General features: G+C 44.4%; 1 protein-coding gene across 1 annotated transcript in view; it reads left to right on the top strand.

The window, feature by feature from the left end:
- CLCN4 (chloride voltage-gated channel 4) overlaps positions 1-12739 on the top strand; it is a 41894-nt gene that overhangs the window by 887 nt on the left and 28268 nt on the right. Inside the window, exons 2-3 of the mRNA XM_064407728.1 lie at positions 9850-10001; positions 10359-10458. Of these exons, the coding sequence (XP_064263798.1) occupies positions 9858-10001; positions 10359-10458 (244 nt within the window). The 5' untranslated portion in view covers positions 9850-9857. The remainder of the gene's footprint in view (positions 1-9849; positions 10002-10358; positions 10459-12739) is intronic.

The raw sequence follows: 12739 nt of genomic DNA, 5'->3' as shown, positions 1-12739 counted from the left end.
TGGTGCGGATGTTTAATTATGTGCTCTGTACAAATACGTGAATATATATCTGTAAAGGAAAAAAAATGTTGACTCTCCTGTGGGGCTTTTTTTTCTGTATAGCTTTTAAAATATATTTTAGTGTTTTAAAATTCTTAATTTTTAAAAATCTTTATTCTAATTCAAATGTTACAGTGTGAGAAACTAAATTAATTTTGAACTTATACTAATCAGAAAAGAAAATTATATATATTTTTAACAATTGTGATAAATAATTCCGTGCCTTTGCCAGAGAACAGAGGATGACTAAGCTGCAGCTTCATCAGGCAGAGAGTCAGGTGACTTTTTACTCCTGGCCTACAGGAAGTTTTTTTTATTCTTCCAAATCCTGTTCTTTGTTCAAATAATTTGTTCCCACTATTGGAAAAATGTGAAAATTTGGCACGCCTAGAATCTCTGTGTGCTCTCCCATACATTTAGGGGGGATATTTTGCATCTCCCATGCTGAAGTAGATTGTAAATCTTAGGGAGGGCTGAATTCTGGTTTCCAGTGATTGGGTATGCAGTTGTGTCAGGATCAGAAAATCAGGTGTGGCAGGGGGAAAAAGTAGATAATGAATTATTGAAGTACAGAACAATTGTTGTTCCAAACTGAAAAGAAAAACGAATTTCAATTTTATTTTTCTCCAACAGAACCTCTCCTGTTTTTTTTTTTCGAGACTGAGCCTCTAAAGTGATAGAAATACAAACCTGTTGCTGCATGAGGTGATGGGGGCGGGGGGGAAATTGCATCCTGTCAGTGCCAATGCTGGGTTTCTTTTCTTGGTTCCCTCTGGAGTCAAGGCTGGCTCAGTTCTCTCCAGCACTGGCTGTGAGCCGAGCTGTGCTCTTGCCCACCAGGATCACTGAGACTTGGCTCTTTGCCCATGCCAGGAGCACAGCAGGGCTGCCACGCTTGGGTTCCACAGGCGTGAGGGGTTCCCCCCTCCTCCGGATCATATGGAAGTGCCCTATGGAAATGGGTGCCAGGCAGGGGTTCTCCTGGTCTCTCAATTTCAGTCAGACATCTGTGCAGGAAGACAGGGCACCAGTCTTGTGTGTGTGCTGAAGGCCCTCAGAAATTAAGGATTTAAGTGCCCTAAGAGTTGCTTAGCATAAAAAAGGGGGATCTCGGGATGATCCCCAGCTGGAAGGGGCTCTCCCTGGCAGCACTGGGGTGCCACTCCAGGCCTCCAGCACATGGCTGCAAGAGTGCTCAGCCCTGTGCCCACAGGGGCCTCTCTCACACACGTTGTACCTTTTCAAAGGCAGTGGCTGGTAGCCTTAAACAGGGAGCAGAGGAGAAGGAGATGGGGAGTGTTGACCCTGGGTTAGAGAACTTCTTAAGTGCCTGAGCAGAGCAGGCTCTTGTGGAGTGCTGTAACCTCCTGGGGCTGGGAACTGCTTCACCATGAAGGGCAAAGGGAGCAGGATTGTGACTGTAGCCAGGTGCTGTAGCAGGGGAAAAGGGGATGCTCCCAACCCCCAGGCTCCTCCAGAGTCCAGAGGCATCTTGCTTGTCTTGGAGGCTGATTTGTGTCATTTTCAGCCTTCCTCAGGCCTGAACAGCTCCTAGCTCAGCATGGTGCCCAGCCCTCAGAAGGGGTGTGGTGCCCAGAGGAACCAGTCATTTTCCTGGTTGCTTTTGCCACACGCTGCAGCTTTCAGGGTACCCAGCAGGGGTGTGAGGGTGTGTGTGTGTTAATTTTTCCTCTTAATGAGAGGTTGTAGAGAAAGCATCTTAATTCATTTTTTGTGTGTGCATACATACACACCAGGTGTTAGGGTTTTTTTCAGCTTTCTTCATCTCTAGCCTGGCAGAACTAAAAATTCACACATGATTATTGATGTCAAAAAAGAGACACCAAACCCCTCTGTCAGGGTTACATTAGGCTGGTGTTCCTAAAGCAGTTTTAACATTTTGCTCTTAAGCATCACCCCAAGGAAAGGGTCTCCCCATCTTGCAGAAGCTTCCTCTCAGGGGGATGAAATAACTTGTCTGTGGCTGTGCAGCCCATTGGCATCAAAGGCAGCAGTGAAAGCCAGTGCCCTGTGAACAGGAAAACATTCCCCTCCTGTGTGAAAATGACTCACAGCCTCTGCTCAAATCACGAGAAGTGACATGCTAGAACAGATTAATGGCTTTTCCAATGTGGGTTTATCAGTTTTATTTCAAGCTGAAGGCTCAAAAAGGTTTTCAGTGAGAGATGCATTGAATGCTGCTGAACATTCCATTTCAGGAAAGAGCTGTTTAAGAGTAACTGTGTACCAGGGCACCTCCCTTCTGACAGTGCAACTCTGCTCTCTGTGAACACATTCACTTTCTTTTTGCAGTTCCAAACCTGGTTTTCCACCTTAATCTTAAAATTTTCTGAATGAAGAGTCAAAGAGCAGCGCTGGAAATTTGTTGCTGGAAAGCTCAGCTGTGTCTGACATCAGGAGGAAAACCCTGTAGCACCTCTGACTCTTCAGATGTGGATTAGAGCTCTGTGGCAGTAAAAACCATGGGTTCAGAAGGGAAATTCCCCTCTTTTTTGTGAAGAAGAGGACTTGAGGGAAACCAAGAATAGAAACCATACATGCCCCTATACTGTTAGGGCTGGTTTCCAGGGTGTCCTGTCTCCTGAAATGTAGTTTCTTACCCAGAAGTTGAAGGTTTCCAGTGTTTTGCCTAATCAAATCTTGTTTCCTTCAAAAAGTAGGGGGTGTGGGGTTGATACAGTTCACGAGGCTCATCTGCTCAAACTTCTGGGCTGTTAGCAGAGGAGCATCCTTTAATAGAGATGTTTCAGCTCAGTTTCAAAACTGCAGATGAATATTCCAGAGGTAGTGATGCTTCCCTCCTGCTTTTTCCACAGCCTCAACATGTGCACTAACAAGTAAATTTATTGGAGGGACCTTTAAGACTCACTGGAAACAGAGATGTGAGTTTAACATTTTTTATATAGAGCCAGTTTTGGAAAAAATTCCATTTGGAGCTTGCGGGGAAAGAGCTGGGATTTTTTTCCCCTCTTTTCTGACATAACTGAGCAGCTAAACTAATTTTGCTCAGACTTTCCAAGAAAACTTGAAGGGGGAGCAGGCACACGATATTTCATACCAAAAGAAATTGTTTTCTAAAGGGAGAGTCATCATGGGAAGGAGCAGGGAGTGGCATGTTGGGGTGTGGTTTACCCCTCAGAGGAAGAGAATGGAGGAGAAAAGGAGAAGAGGGAGTGGCTGTGATGGAAGGTGGGAAGCCCTGTTGGTTGGGGGTCAGCTCCTGTCCATGTGGCCCCTGTGCTCCTGGCCAGCTCTGCTCTCTGGGCTCACCCCATGAGCACGGCTGGTGGCTGGGGAGAGCAGCTGAAGGCTGTGGTTTGGTCAGAGGAGTGCCTCGGTTTTCTGCCATTTATCCCAAATGTTCCCTCCTGCCTTTCCCTTCTCTCCAAGGCCCTCTCCCCTGTGATCTGGTGCCCTGTGTTTTTTGAGCTCTGCTGTGGCTTTGTAATTTTTTCCATAGAGGTTATTCAGGGTAAAGCTGCACATCAAAGACGTGACTGTATTTAACTTGACCACACTATCATAGCTGGAAACTCCATAATATGTGGTGGTGGGGCCATACAATAAAATGCTGCAATATTTTACTGTACTGTTTCTGATACTGCAGCCTGCCTGTGCTAGTGTGGTGAGAAGCTGAGGGTTTGCAGAGCTATTTACTTGTATTGGAGGCTGTGCAATTAGTCCTTGAATTGTAGGAAAGGCATTTGCCAATTTTAAAATCTTGTCTTTCCTCTGTATTTTCTCAATTTATAGGGATTTTTTCCCCATATTATGTTTCAAAAAAAGGGCTGTAAGTGGGTTCAGTATTTTCTGCTTTTTCCAGGGGTCTGAACTTGATTACTCTGGTTCAAGGCCATTTTAACACATTTTATATACTTCATTATTAAGACAGAAGGTCAATAACTTGTTTGGCTTGTTCAGTCAAAAGCTTCTAAATTGAATAATCTTAAATTGCCTGTAAATACTTTTCAACCTATAGAAAATCATGCATTTAACTTCCTGGGGATTCAGCCTGCTTACTTTAGCTGAAGACTTCTTCCTTGTAAAATCACCACCCCACAGCATCTTACTTCTTGTTGAGAAGAATGTTTAATAACTGTTTACCTGTCTCCTATATCACACATTGCCATTTCTAAATCATCTTCTCTGTGGCAGGTGGTGGAAGGGGAATTACATCCACACCACCCTGGCCTTCCTTGGTCTCTTCTAGGCTAAGCTGACCTCATTCTCTGAGCCCTCCACAAAAGACATAATCATCTCCCTGTACTTTTAATTTATGTTTTTCATGGTGACCCTGTTAATAATCTTGCTTGCTGCCTCCTCAGCTGTCAGGCCCATTTTCTCTGGCCAGGTGGTGCTGAATACCTGTGGTGTAACTGTGCTGGGCTCTAGGAACTTTCTCCCTCAGGCTCGCCCTCTTAGGGCTCTCTCTGAGCACGGACCCTTCCAACCCCAAGCATTCCATGATTCCGTGATTCAGCTCACTCTGCTGGCAGCACCGACCTGTTTGCCTGGATTCAGGCCCTGTGAGGAGAGTGCTATGTCCATCTCTGTGGCTGGGTCTGAATTCCTTGGGCGTGGGGTGGATGGATGCTGGAAGAGCACCCGGCTCTCAGGAGGAGGTGCCTTTGCTTGACAGATCCCCTTGAGCAGATAAAGGCCACGAGGCTGGGGCACCACTCTTGGTCCTTGGAACAATCATACAAGTATTGGGGGCACAGAGTGGCAAACCATCTGCCCATGAAAAGGAGTCTTGTGAGGATTGCCAATAAAATTTCACTGTTCATTACTGACTACTACAGAAAATAAATCCCAGGTGTTTTCACAGCCCCCATGCACCTTCATTTCTGCGGTAACTGCTGTCATGTCACGCCACATGAACACAGCTCATCTGACCAACAATCCAGGTGAGTGGTGGGCTCAGCTGTGATGGAGTCACGATTCAAAAGCTTTGTGTCTGGAGTAGGATCTCCTCTGTTTTATCACAGTGGATGTGTTGGTACTAGAGCGTAGAAAAGCCCTGAGACAGACATGATCTCCTTTGGTGTGTTGGCTAACGCGTGATACATTTGCTGGAAATGGAACAGGTGATGCTTTGGACACCCTGAAAAGGCACTCCAAATGTGAATTGAGAAGCTTGCAATTGGCATTCAGGCTTTTGCTTTCTTCTCCCAGCCTCTTGCAAGGTTCACTTATTCCTTGTGGCACAGCAGAAGAGAGGTATCCTTTGCTGCCTGCATCCTGTCATGTATCACATAGCAACCCCCCACTTCAAGGAAAACAGCAAAGCATGTAGGTGAACATTTGTCTGCTAGAAACATTTGAAGTGTTGAAGTAATTCAGTGACTGTGATCTGTTGAAAGTAACTTGAAACTTGTTGGAATTGCATTAAAAATCATACTGCCTGCCTCAGTGCAATGTATCCAATTAAAACAGGATGAGGAGAACATAGCATGGAACTAGCATGTCTAGGAGCAATAGGCCAGGGCCAACACTTTTCCTTTGATGACTGTTCAACTCGTTGTTTTCCATCAGTATACTTTTCAGCCTCTTTGAACTATGGGATGTTTTGGTCTGTGCTTGCCATGTCAGACACGTTTCATATCCGATCAGTCAGTCAGCATGCTACCTAGAATGTCAGTTCACTGATACAGCTCTTCTAGCTGTGGCTTTACATTTGCACGTGCTGTAACAGTGCTCTAAAGCTGAGTTTGTCAGCATTTTCACTGTAAATGTAATTTATCACTCTTCTCTAAAACTTAGCTCCACACTGATCAAAGTCAAGCGACGAGCTTACTCACTATGAGACTTGCAGAAAAAATGTGACCCTAAATATGATAATACTGCTACCTTTTGGTTCTTTAGAAAATAGTAAAAAGTGAGTAAATGTAACAAGATCTTGTGTCTATGTAATACCAGCTGTGCTTGTTGGTGTGTTCTGGTCCATCAGCAGCTCCCTGTGTTTGCACCCTGGCTTTTCTAGTTTGTTTGCATGAATCTCTTCTTTGCTTTCCTTATGTGTTTAAAAATGATCTGGTTTCCTACAGTCATAAATCTTCACAGGCTCATACTTGGACCCTTACTTCCAGCTTGCTCTCATGCAGCTCCTCTGATATTTTTAGGGTAACTAACTTGTTCTGGCTTCAGAATACTGTGCAGCAAGCATGGCTGGCTGGGAGATCAGGGACTGACCATGACATTGATCTGGCCCAAGATTTCTGGAAGATGTCTGAGGTTATGTGGCAGCCAGGAAAGCCTCTGTCAGGAGACACAATTCTCAGTCTAGCGCTGTGACCTTTCTTGATTTGTGACTCCGTCCCTACCAGGACTGCTTCATCTAGAGGAACACAGTAGTCTGGCATGGGTCTAAATCCAGGGAAGTCTGCTAACCAGATCCCTGTGAGTTCCAGAGATAGGTGGTTTGGTCAGGTTTCTTTTTTTTCTGGCTCAGTTTCTAGAAATAACCTGTTTGCAATTATTAAAGCAGACTATGGACACACGTGTTCAGTTGTAGATACAGTAAGTTAATTAGTAAAAATGACTGCTCACTGTTAAGGGTCTCTACTGTATTGTAGGGAATAAAATGGCTGATGGAGTTCCAAGTGGATGAAGGGGAAAATGTCCCTAAGAGATTATAGAATGATGGGCTCCACACTGGCCACTGTCTCTCAAGGAGTCACAGCAGACTGCTTAGTGTTGGATGTCTGCCCTAGAAAAAGCTGATGGAGTGCCAGAAATTATTAGGAAAACAATATGGGGACTAAGCAGGAAACAGCCCTTGCACAAATTATGTTGCATCAGCATCTGCAAATGTAGTACAAAGGACAGCAAGGATGTCTAAGACATGGAACAGCAAAGGGACAAAATATGAAAGGTTAGACAATTCCTCAGAAAGACTCAGCACGTTTCATTGTATACAATAAGCTCTGTCAGAGCATCCAAATCTCTTAAATGCTCAGGTCTGAGGAGCTGCATTTGTAACTAATTTTGCATGTCATGGAATTGCAATGCTTCTTTTGAACTGGTAGTGTTGTGATCATTAGACCAGATGAAGATGTCTACCTCTGACATCTCATTCTGATCAATAAACAGAAATTATCCCTTCTGGGAAGTAATCTTTTTCATTCTAATGTAAATAGTTCACTTCCTGTCATCAGCTGTGAAAGGAGTCTAGGTTTTAGTGTCCTGGGTATAGTGCAGATTTCTCATGCTCGATGAGACAACCAGCACCATGGCTGTTCATGCTTTTGCCATCATCAGGGTGTATTGCTGCAGTACACCTGGCTATAATTCATGTTTGGATGAGGTTAATTTGCCCTTAATTTATGTGTGTTAAAATATCTGTAACTGACTGATTGGTGTAAGGTTCCAGTTCTGCTGACAGAACTGAGAGCATCTCTGCAAGCATCACTCAGAGGGCAAGTTAGCTCATCCTGAAATAAACTTTGTAAATTATTACAGATGCCAAAGTCAAGTGAGAGAAATAAATGCAAAATAAAGAGAAGGAAAGGGATATTTATAGTGCTTGGTGATAGGATATAAGATGGAAACTCTGTAGTACTCAGCCCAGAAGTGCTGTAGCTAGGTTTTATTTACTAAAATTGTGTTTTGCATGATCTGATATCACATCTCTGCTTTCAAAAGTGTAGTACCTGATGTGAACTTTCAGGCTGGCAATCATCCAGTTTGCTGCAATTCCCAGGTACTGGTATGGTACCTTGAGTACAAAGTTTGTTTGTTTTCTTAGTCTTCCATGGCTCTGTGGTCTCTAGCACATTTTTTCTCTCCTTGGACATGTTGTGTAGCACGTATTTTTGGGATAGATTCAGACTGAGATTGTAATTATCCTACATACTTGTGGTCTGGCCTGGTATTATCCATCACAATACTGTCATGTGCTGGGCATTGACAACATACTTAAAAAGCTATTTTTTACGTGATATAACTGGCATGATGGGTAATTTTCTTGTGGTATGAAGGAAAACTTGCCAACACTCAGTTTCCAGAAGTTTATTTAGCAGAGGGTGCTGCCTTGTGCAGGCAGACAGTCTGAGCTGCACGTTCTTTACAGGCCCTGCTTTGCTGTATGGGAAGCATTGGGCGAAGCAAATGATCTGCAAAGTATCACAATGTTACAAAGCAATAGCAAGGTCTAATCCTTTCACCTCATTTCAGCTTCCCTTCCCAGTCCCCCTAGGAGACACTGAGCTCAGCGGCCCCTCGCAGCTTCAGCTCCTGTAGTGAGGAGCACCATCCCACCTCCAGATTCCCATTTCACTCAGCCAGCGTGGGAGCCTGCTCTCACCTGCTTGCAGAGAAGGATCGCTCTTCTCCATTGCTGCTCCTCTTAACTTCTGCTTTTTACATCACCCCAGCTTTGTGGCAGCTCATTTGTGCTCTGCAGCGCTGCATGGGACACCTGCTCTGCACTGAGTTTCCTTCCCAGGCTGTGATTCACTTGCTTGATTCTCTTTCAGACAAACAAAACTCCAAGCCGTGGTGCTTGGCGATTACTTGATTTCTGCATTTGAAAGGGCTTTTCCTAATGCTATAGTGGTGACCTGCTGGTTGCCTGTAAGATAATGCTTTTCTCAGCTGCCTGTGCTCAGCACATTGTCTGTGTTGCCCAAAAACCCTACACGGTGGAGAGCAGAGACTCACAAAGCTGAGTATTCATACTTATTACATTGCTGAAGTCCCCACTAAGGCAAAAAATTACATGGTGAGCTTTCAAGTAAAACAGTTGAAAAGGGGAGAGGGGAAGAAAAAAGACACTAAAGAGGGCTGAGCAGAGTTTCAGGGTTTATGCACAGTCCACTAAAATCTTATCTGCTACATTTTTTGCCTGTCCCAATTACAGAGTTGGGAAATTTCCTCACAGTTTCAAAGATTCCAATTCTTGTGAAATTCCCATTTCTATACCTGGTGGAACAAAGGCAGTCATTGGTGCTGTGCTGTCCTCATCAGTGATGAGCAAAAGTTACTTTGTGTTCTATACAACCCCTAAAGTCTGTATATGTCCCCATTCTTACGTGTTTTCATGTTTTTCCCTTGCAACTCCATGACAGTTTTTTTTAGACATATAATTTCAGATTGCAAACTCTAGGTATTCTCTGGAAAACACCATTTCCCAGGCATCTCTTTTAGGATGGATGGGATTAACGATCCTTAGAACAACACTTTGTTAAGTGATGTAGAAGTGCACAGCTGCCTCCTCCAGTCCCAGCCCAGGACCCCTGCCCAGCTGCTGGAGCCCTTCTGGAGCTGGCTGCCACTTTCTCCTGTGCAGACTGAACCAGCAGCTGAGCCTGGATCCCAGAGGCACACACAGTAGCTCACCAATTAGCGTGAGTGGTGAGGTTTGTTTCTGCTCATGTTCTTCATGTTTGCTCTGTCAGGTTTGTGTCTCTTGGACATTTTGATTCTGGTTTCTCCTCCGTTACCCAGCTTGTTTCAATGCCCCTGAAAGACCACCTTGCTGCAATAGACATTCTCCTACTCCCAAGTGCCCTCATCCAAGTTCCCATCAAATTCCTCTTCTAACTGTTTAGTTTGGGGACAGGTATTTTTTATTTCCTCTTGTGCCTTAGTAGGATGTGTAGTGGATATTTCTGCCCCTGCTTTCTTATAAGCAAATATGAAGAGTCTGTGTGTGCCCCTCAGGACTACTGTTCATGCTCTTCATGCTTGACTTCCTGGCTTGTGGAGGTGTTTCAGAAAACTTGGTTCTGAAATGCCTGATAAAGCTGCTTGAATTTATTGACAAACTTATTTTTCCTCTACATACAGATCCTAATATGGTCAATGCAGGAGACATGAATGGTTCAGGCAACCTGATGGATTTTCTGGATGAGCCTTTTCCTGATGTTGGAACTTACGAGGATTTCCATACCATCGACTGGCTGCGGGAGAAATCGCGTGACACTGACCGCCATCGCAAGGTACCGGTGCCTCACATCCCTGGGCACAGCCATCCTGGCAGGGACTAAAACAGAGAGTTTTCCAAAGTTATTGCTTCCTACCTTCTTGCATGACTTGAGGAGAACTTCTAAACATATAGATGTGGGATGACTTGAGGAGAACTTTTAAATATATGGACATGGGATGTCCTGAATTTGTAAGTATGAAAGGGCTGCTGCAACTTAATCAGCTGAGCATCTCTGAATAAATTATTAGGACTGAGGGAAGTAGAGAGTAGAAAAATTGTATGCATCACCTAGGTGTTTAATTATTTTAAACTTAGTACTCTAAAACGGTCAACCCAAATCAGCAACACATCTATATGTGCTTCATTTCAGATTACAAGCAAAAGTAAAGAATCCATATGGGAGTTCATCAAGAGTTTGCTGGATGCCTGGTCAGGATGGGTGGTGATGCTTCTCATAGGACTGCTGGCAGGTATGTATGTGTTAGTGCTACAGCTGTGCCTGAAGCATCTCAGCTGCTGCAGTACCATCTGCTTCCCTTTATACTGCATTGTCTCTCCACTGATGATTTTTGTTTTTAAGCAAAAAAGACAACTTTGCATTCATGCAGTTATGAGTCTAAATAAAAATATGCACTTGCAAAGTCTCCTTTTGAGTGCTGACCTAGAAAAAATGTTTTTGCCAGCAGAAGGATTTTTCTATTGCTTTGGGAAATCTGCATTTGAGTGCTTCATGCTTTGACTTTCTGAATCTTTGCTTTGCAGAAGTCAATTTTATTTTTAGGATTTTTTTTTTCTTGTCATCACTTTAATTCTGCAAGTAAAAAATATGATGTGAGGAAAATATTGGTTGTGGACACTCAAGGGAGGGGGGGGGAGCTTTATAAACTGCTATTTCCTGCAGGTTATCTTCTTTGTGTATGCATGAAGGCAAAATACAGTTTCAGACTTGGTTTCAGATCTGCTTCCAGGCCAGACAGACATTACATATTTAGCAGCCTGCTCAAACTCACATGGCAAATTCATTAACTTCCTCAATTGTTCCTGTCTTCTCCTCAGTTTAGCACATCTTCCTGCTTGGAAAGCTGCACTTCTCTGACCCAGCTCAGACAGCTGCCATTTTTTATGCGTTTTCAGTGATGTCAGGGTGCTCCTGTGTCATGCTACTTGGTGAAAGCACCATGTGAAGTTTCCCAGTTTCCAAGGGGTGATGGGAATTTCCTGCTCAGCATCTGTCAAGTTAATATGTTCATTACAGTTGTTAGGAGCTTCAGAAATACTGGTAAAGTTCTTGAGAAAACATTTCTGAAGTGATGTGTTTGGCAAATGATGTAGTTTCATAGATATGTAATTGTTTCCACAAAAACTTGGTTGGGAGGGTGAGATGGGAAGAGTCTGATTGACTGTGTACTACCAGGGCTGCTGAGTCCTGCCTGAAGGCCAGGGTTGGTCTCATCTGGGATGAAGAGTTCTGCCTGCAAATAAAGTTAGAGCAAGCCCTTGAGGGCTCTAGTGACCTCAGTAATCCTTTCCTTGTACAAAGAATGTGGTAAACATGCACACATTCCTGTTTTAGTAAGAACATCCCAGAAGGTTTTATTCAGTTCTAATTTGCAATGAAACCTTTAGCTGAAATCCTCAAGGCTGTTAAAAACCTGAGTCACTGTCCTCTGATAAGCCCTAATTGATATGCCCAGCTGGGAATGGGGGTTGAGAGTAAGCTCCAGCTGAGATCTGGTGGCTTTTGCAACGTTTTCAGCAACAAGGGTGCAGACCAACATGTTTTGCCTCAGAGAGTCAAACCAAATTAGTCAGATATCTTAACCAGGTTTGGGGAGGGAGGAGATGGTGGTGCAGTCAAGAGGCACTTTGTGTTGTTTTCCTGCCTTTGTAAAATATTGCCTGTTCAGAGAAGCAAGCGTGCTGCGAGGGCGCCTGTATGATCAGATGGGATTGCATGGAGCAGCCTGGCTCCTGCATGGCCCCTCTGCTGAACAGGCAGAAGCTGCTGCTGCTCCAAGGGGAGCTGCCTGGCTCAGTGGATGGACCCTGGGTGCACCCTGGAGCAGCTGGGTCCAGGCATTACCGGAGGCAAGCAGAAAGTATGGCAAGGAGTGGGAGAGAAAGGGAAAAGTGCCAGCAGCAGTGCTCAGGACATCAGGGTCCCATGGAGCATTCTGCCCCTGCTGTCCCTGTGCTGGGTGGGGAGGACAGCAAGATGGGACTCTTGGGAAGAGGCTGCCAGGGGCTTCCAAGTGTCCAAAAGCACTTGGGTCGTTTACCCAGGCTCAGGAGTTTAAATGGAGATTAACTGATCTAGAAACCTAAATCCCACTGATTTGGTAAACTTTATCTTTCAGATTTTGGAAAGTCTCAAAGGCTGCACCTCTACTGCCAACACGATCCAACAAGGGCAAAAGGAGCAATCCTTGCTCTCCAGTGCATCTGTCACTGGGCCCTGTTGCTCTGTGTAGTTATACTGGGCGAGTGAATATTGGTTTTGACTTGCTAGAAAAAATGGACTTTGGCCAGATTAGTTTTCAGTCGATTTGTGGGCTCAGCAGTGCTAGTCACCACAGAGCCACAAGCAAATAAAATCTAGCTGATGGAGGCAGGAAGGAGAGGACCATCCCATCTGGCAGTATGATACATGTATCATGCCACGTATGTCATACATATATATCTCTTGTTGTTTTTGGAGTGTCATTGAACCTGCATCCTTTGTTAGTCCCAGAAAAGTGTAGGTGGAAAAGG

Source organism: Passer domesticus, chromosome 2, assembly GCF_036417665.1.
Source record: "Passer domesticus isolate bPasDom1 chromosome 2, bPasDom1.hap1, whole genome shotgun sequence".
Taxonomy (NCBI): domain Eukaryota; kingdom Metazoa; phylum Chordata; class Aves; order Passeriformes; family Passeridae; genus Passer; species Passer domesticus.
The sequence above is the reverse complement of the archived record's forward strand: the minus strand, read 5'-3'. Positions and strand labels throughout refer to the sequence as shown.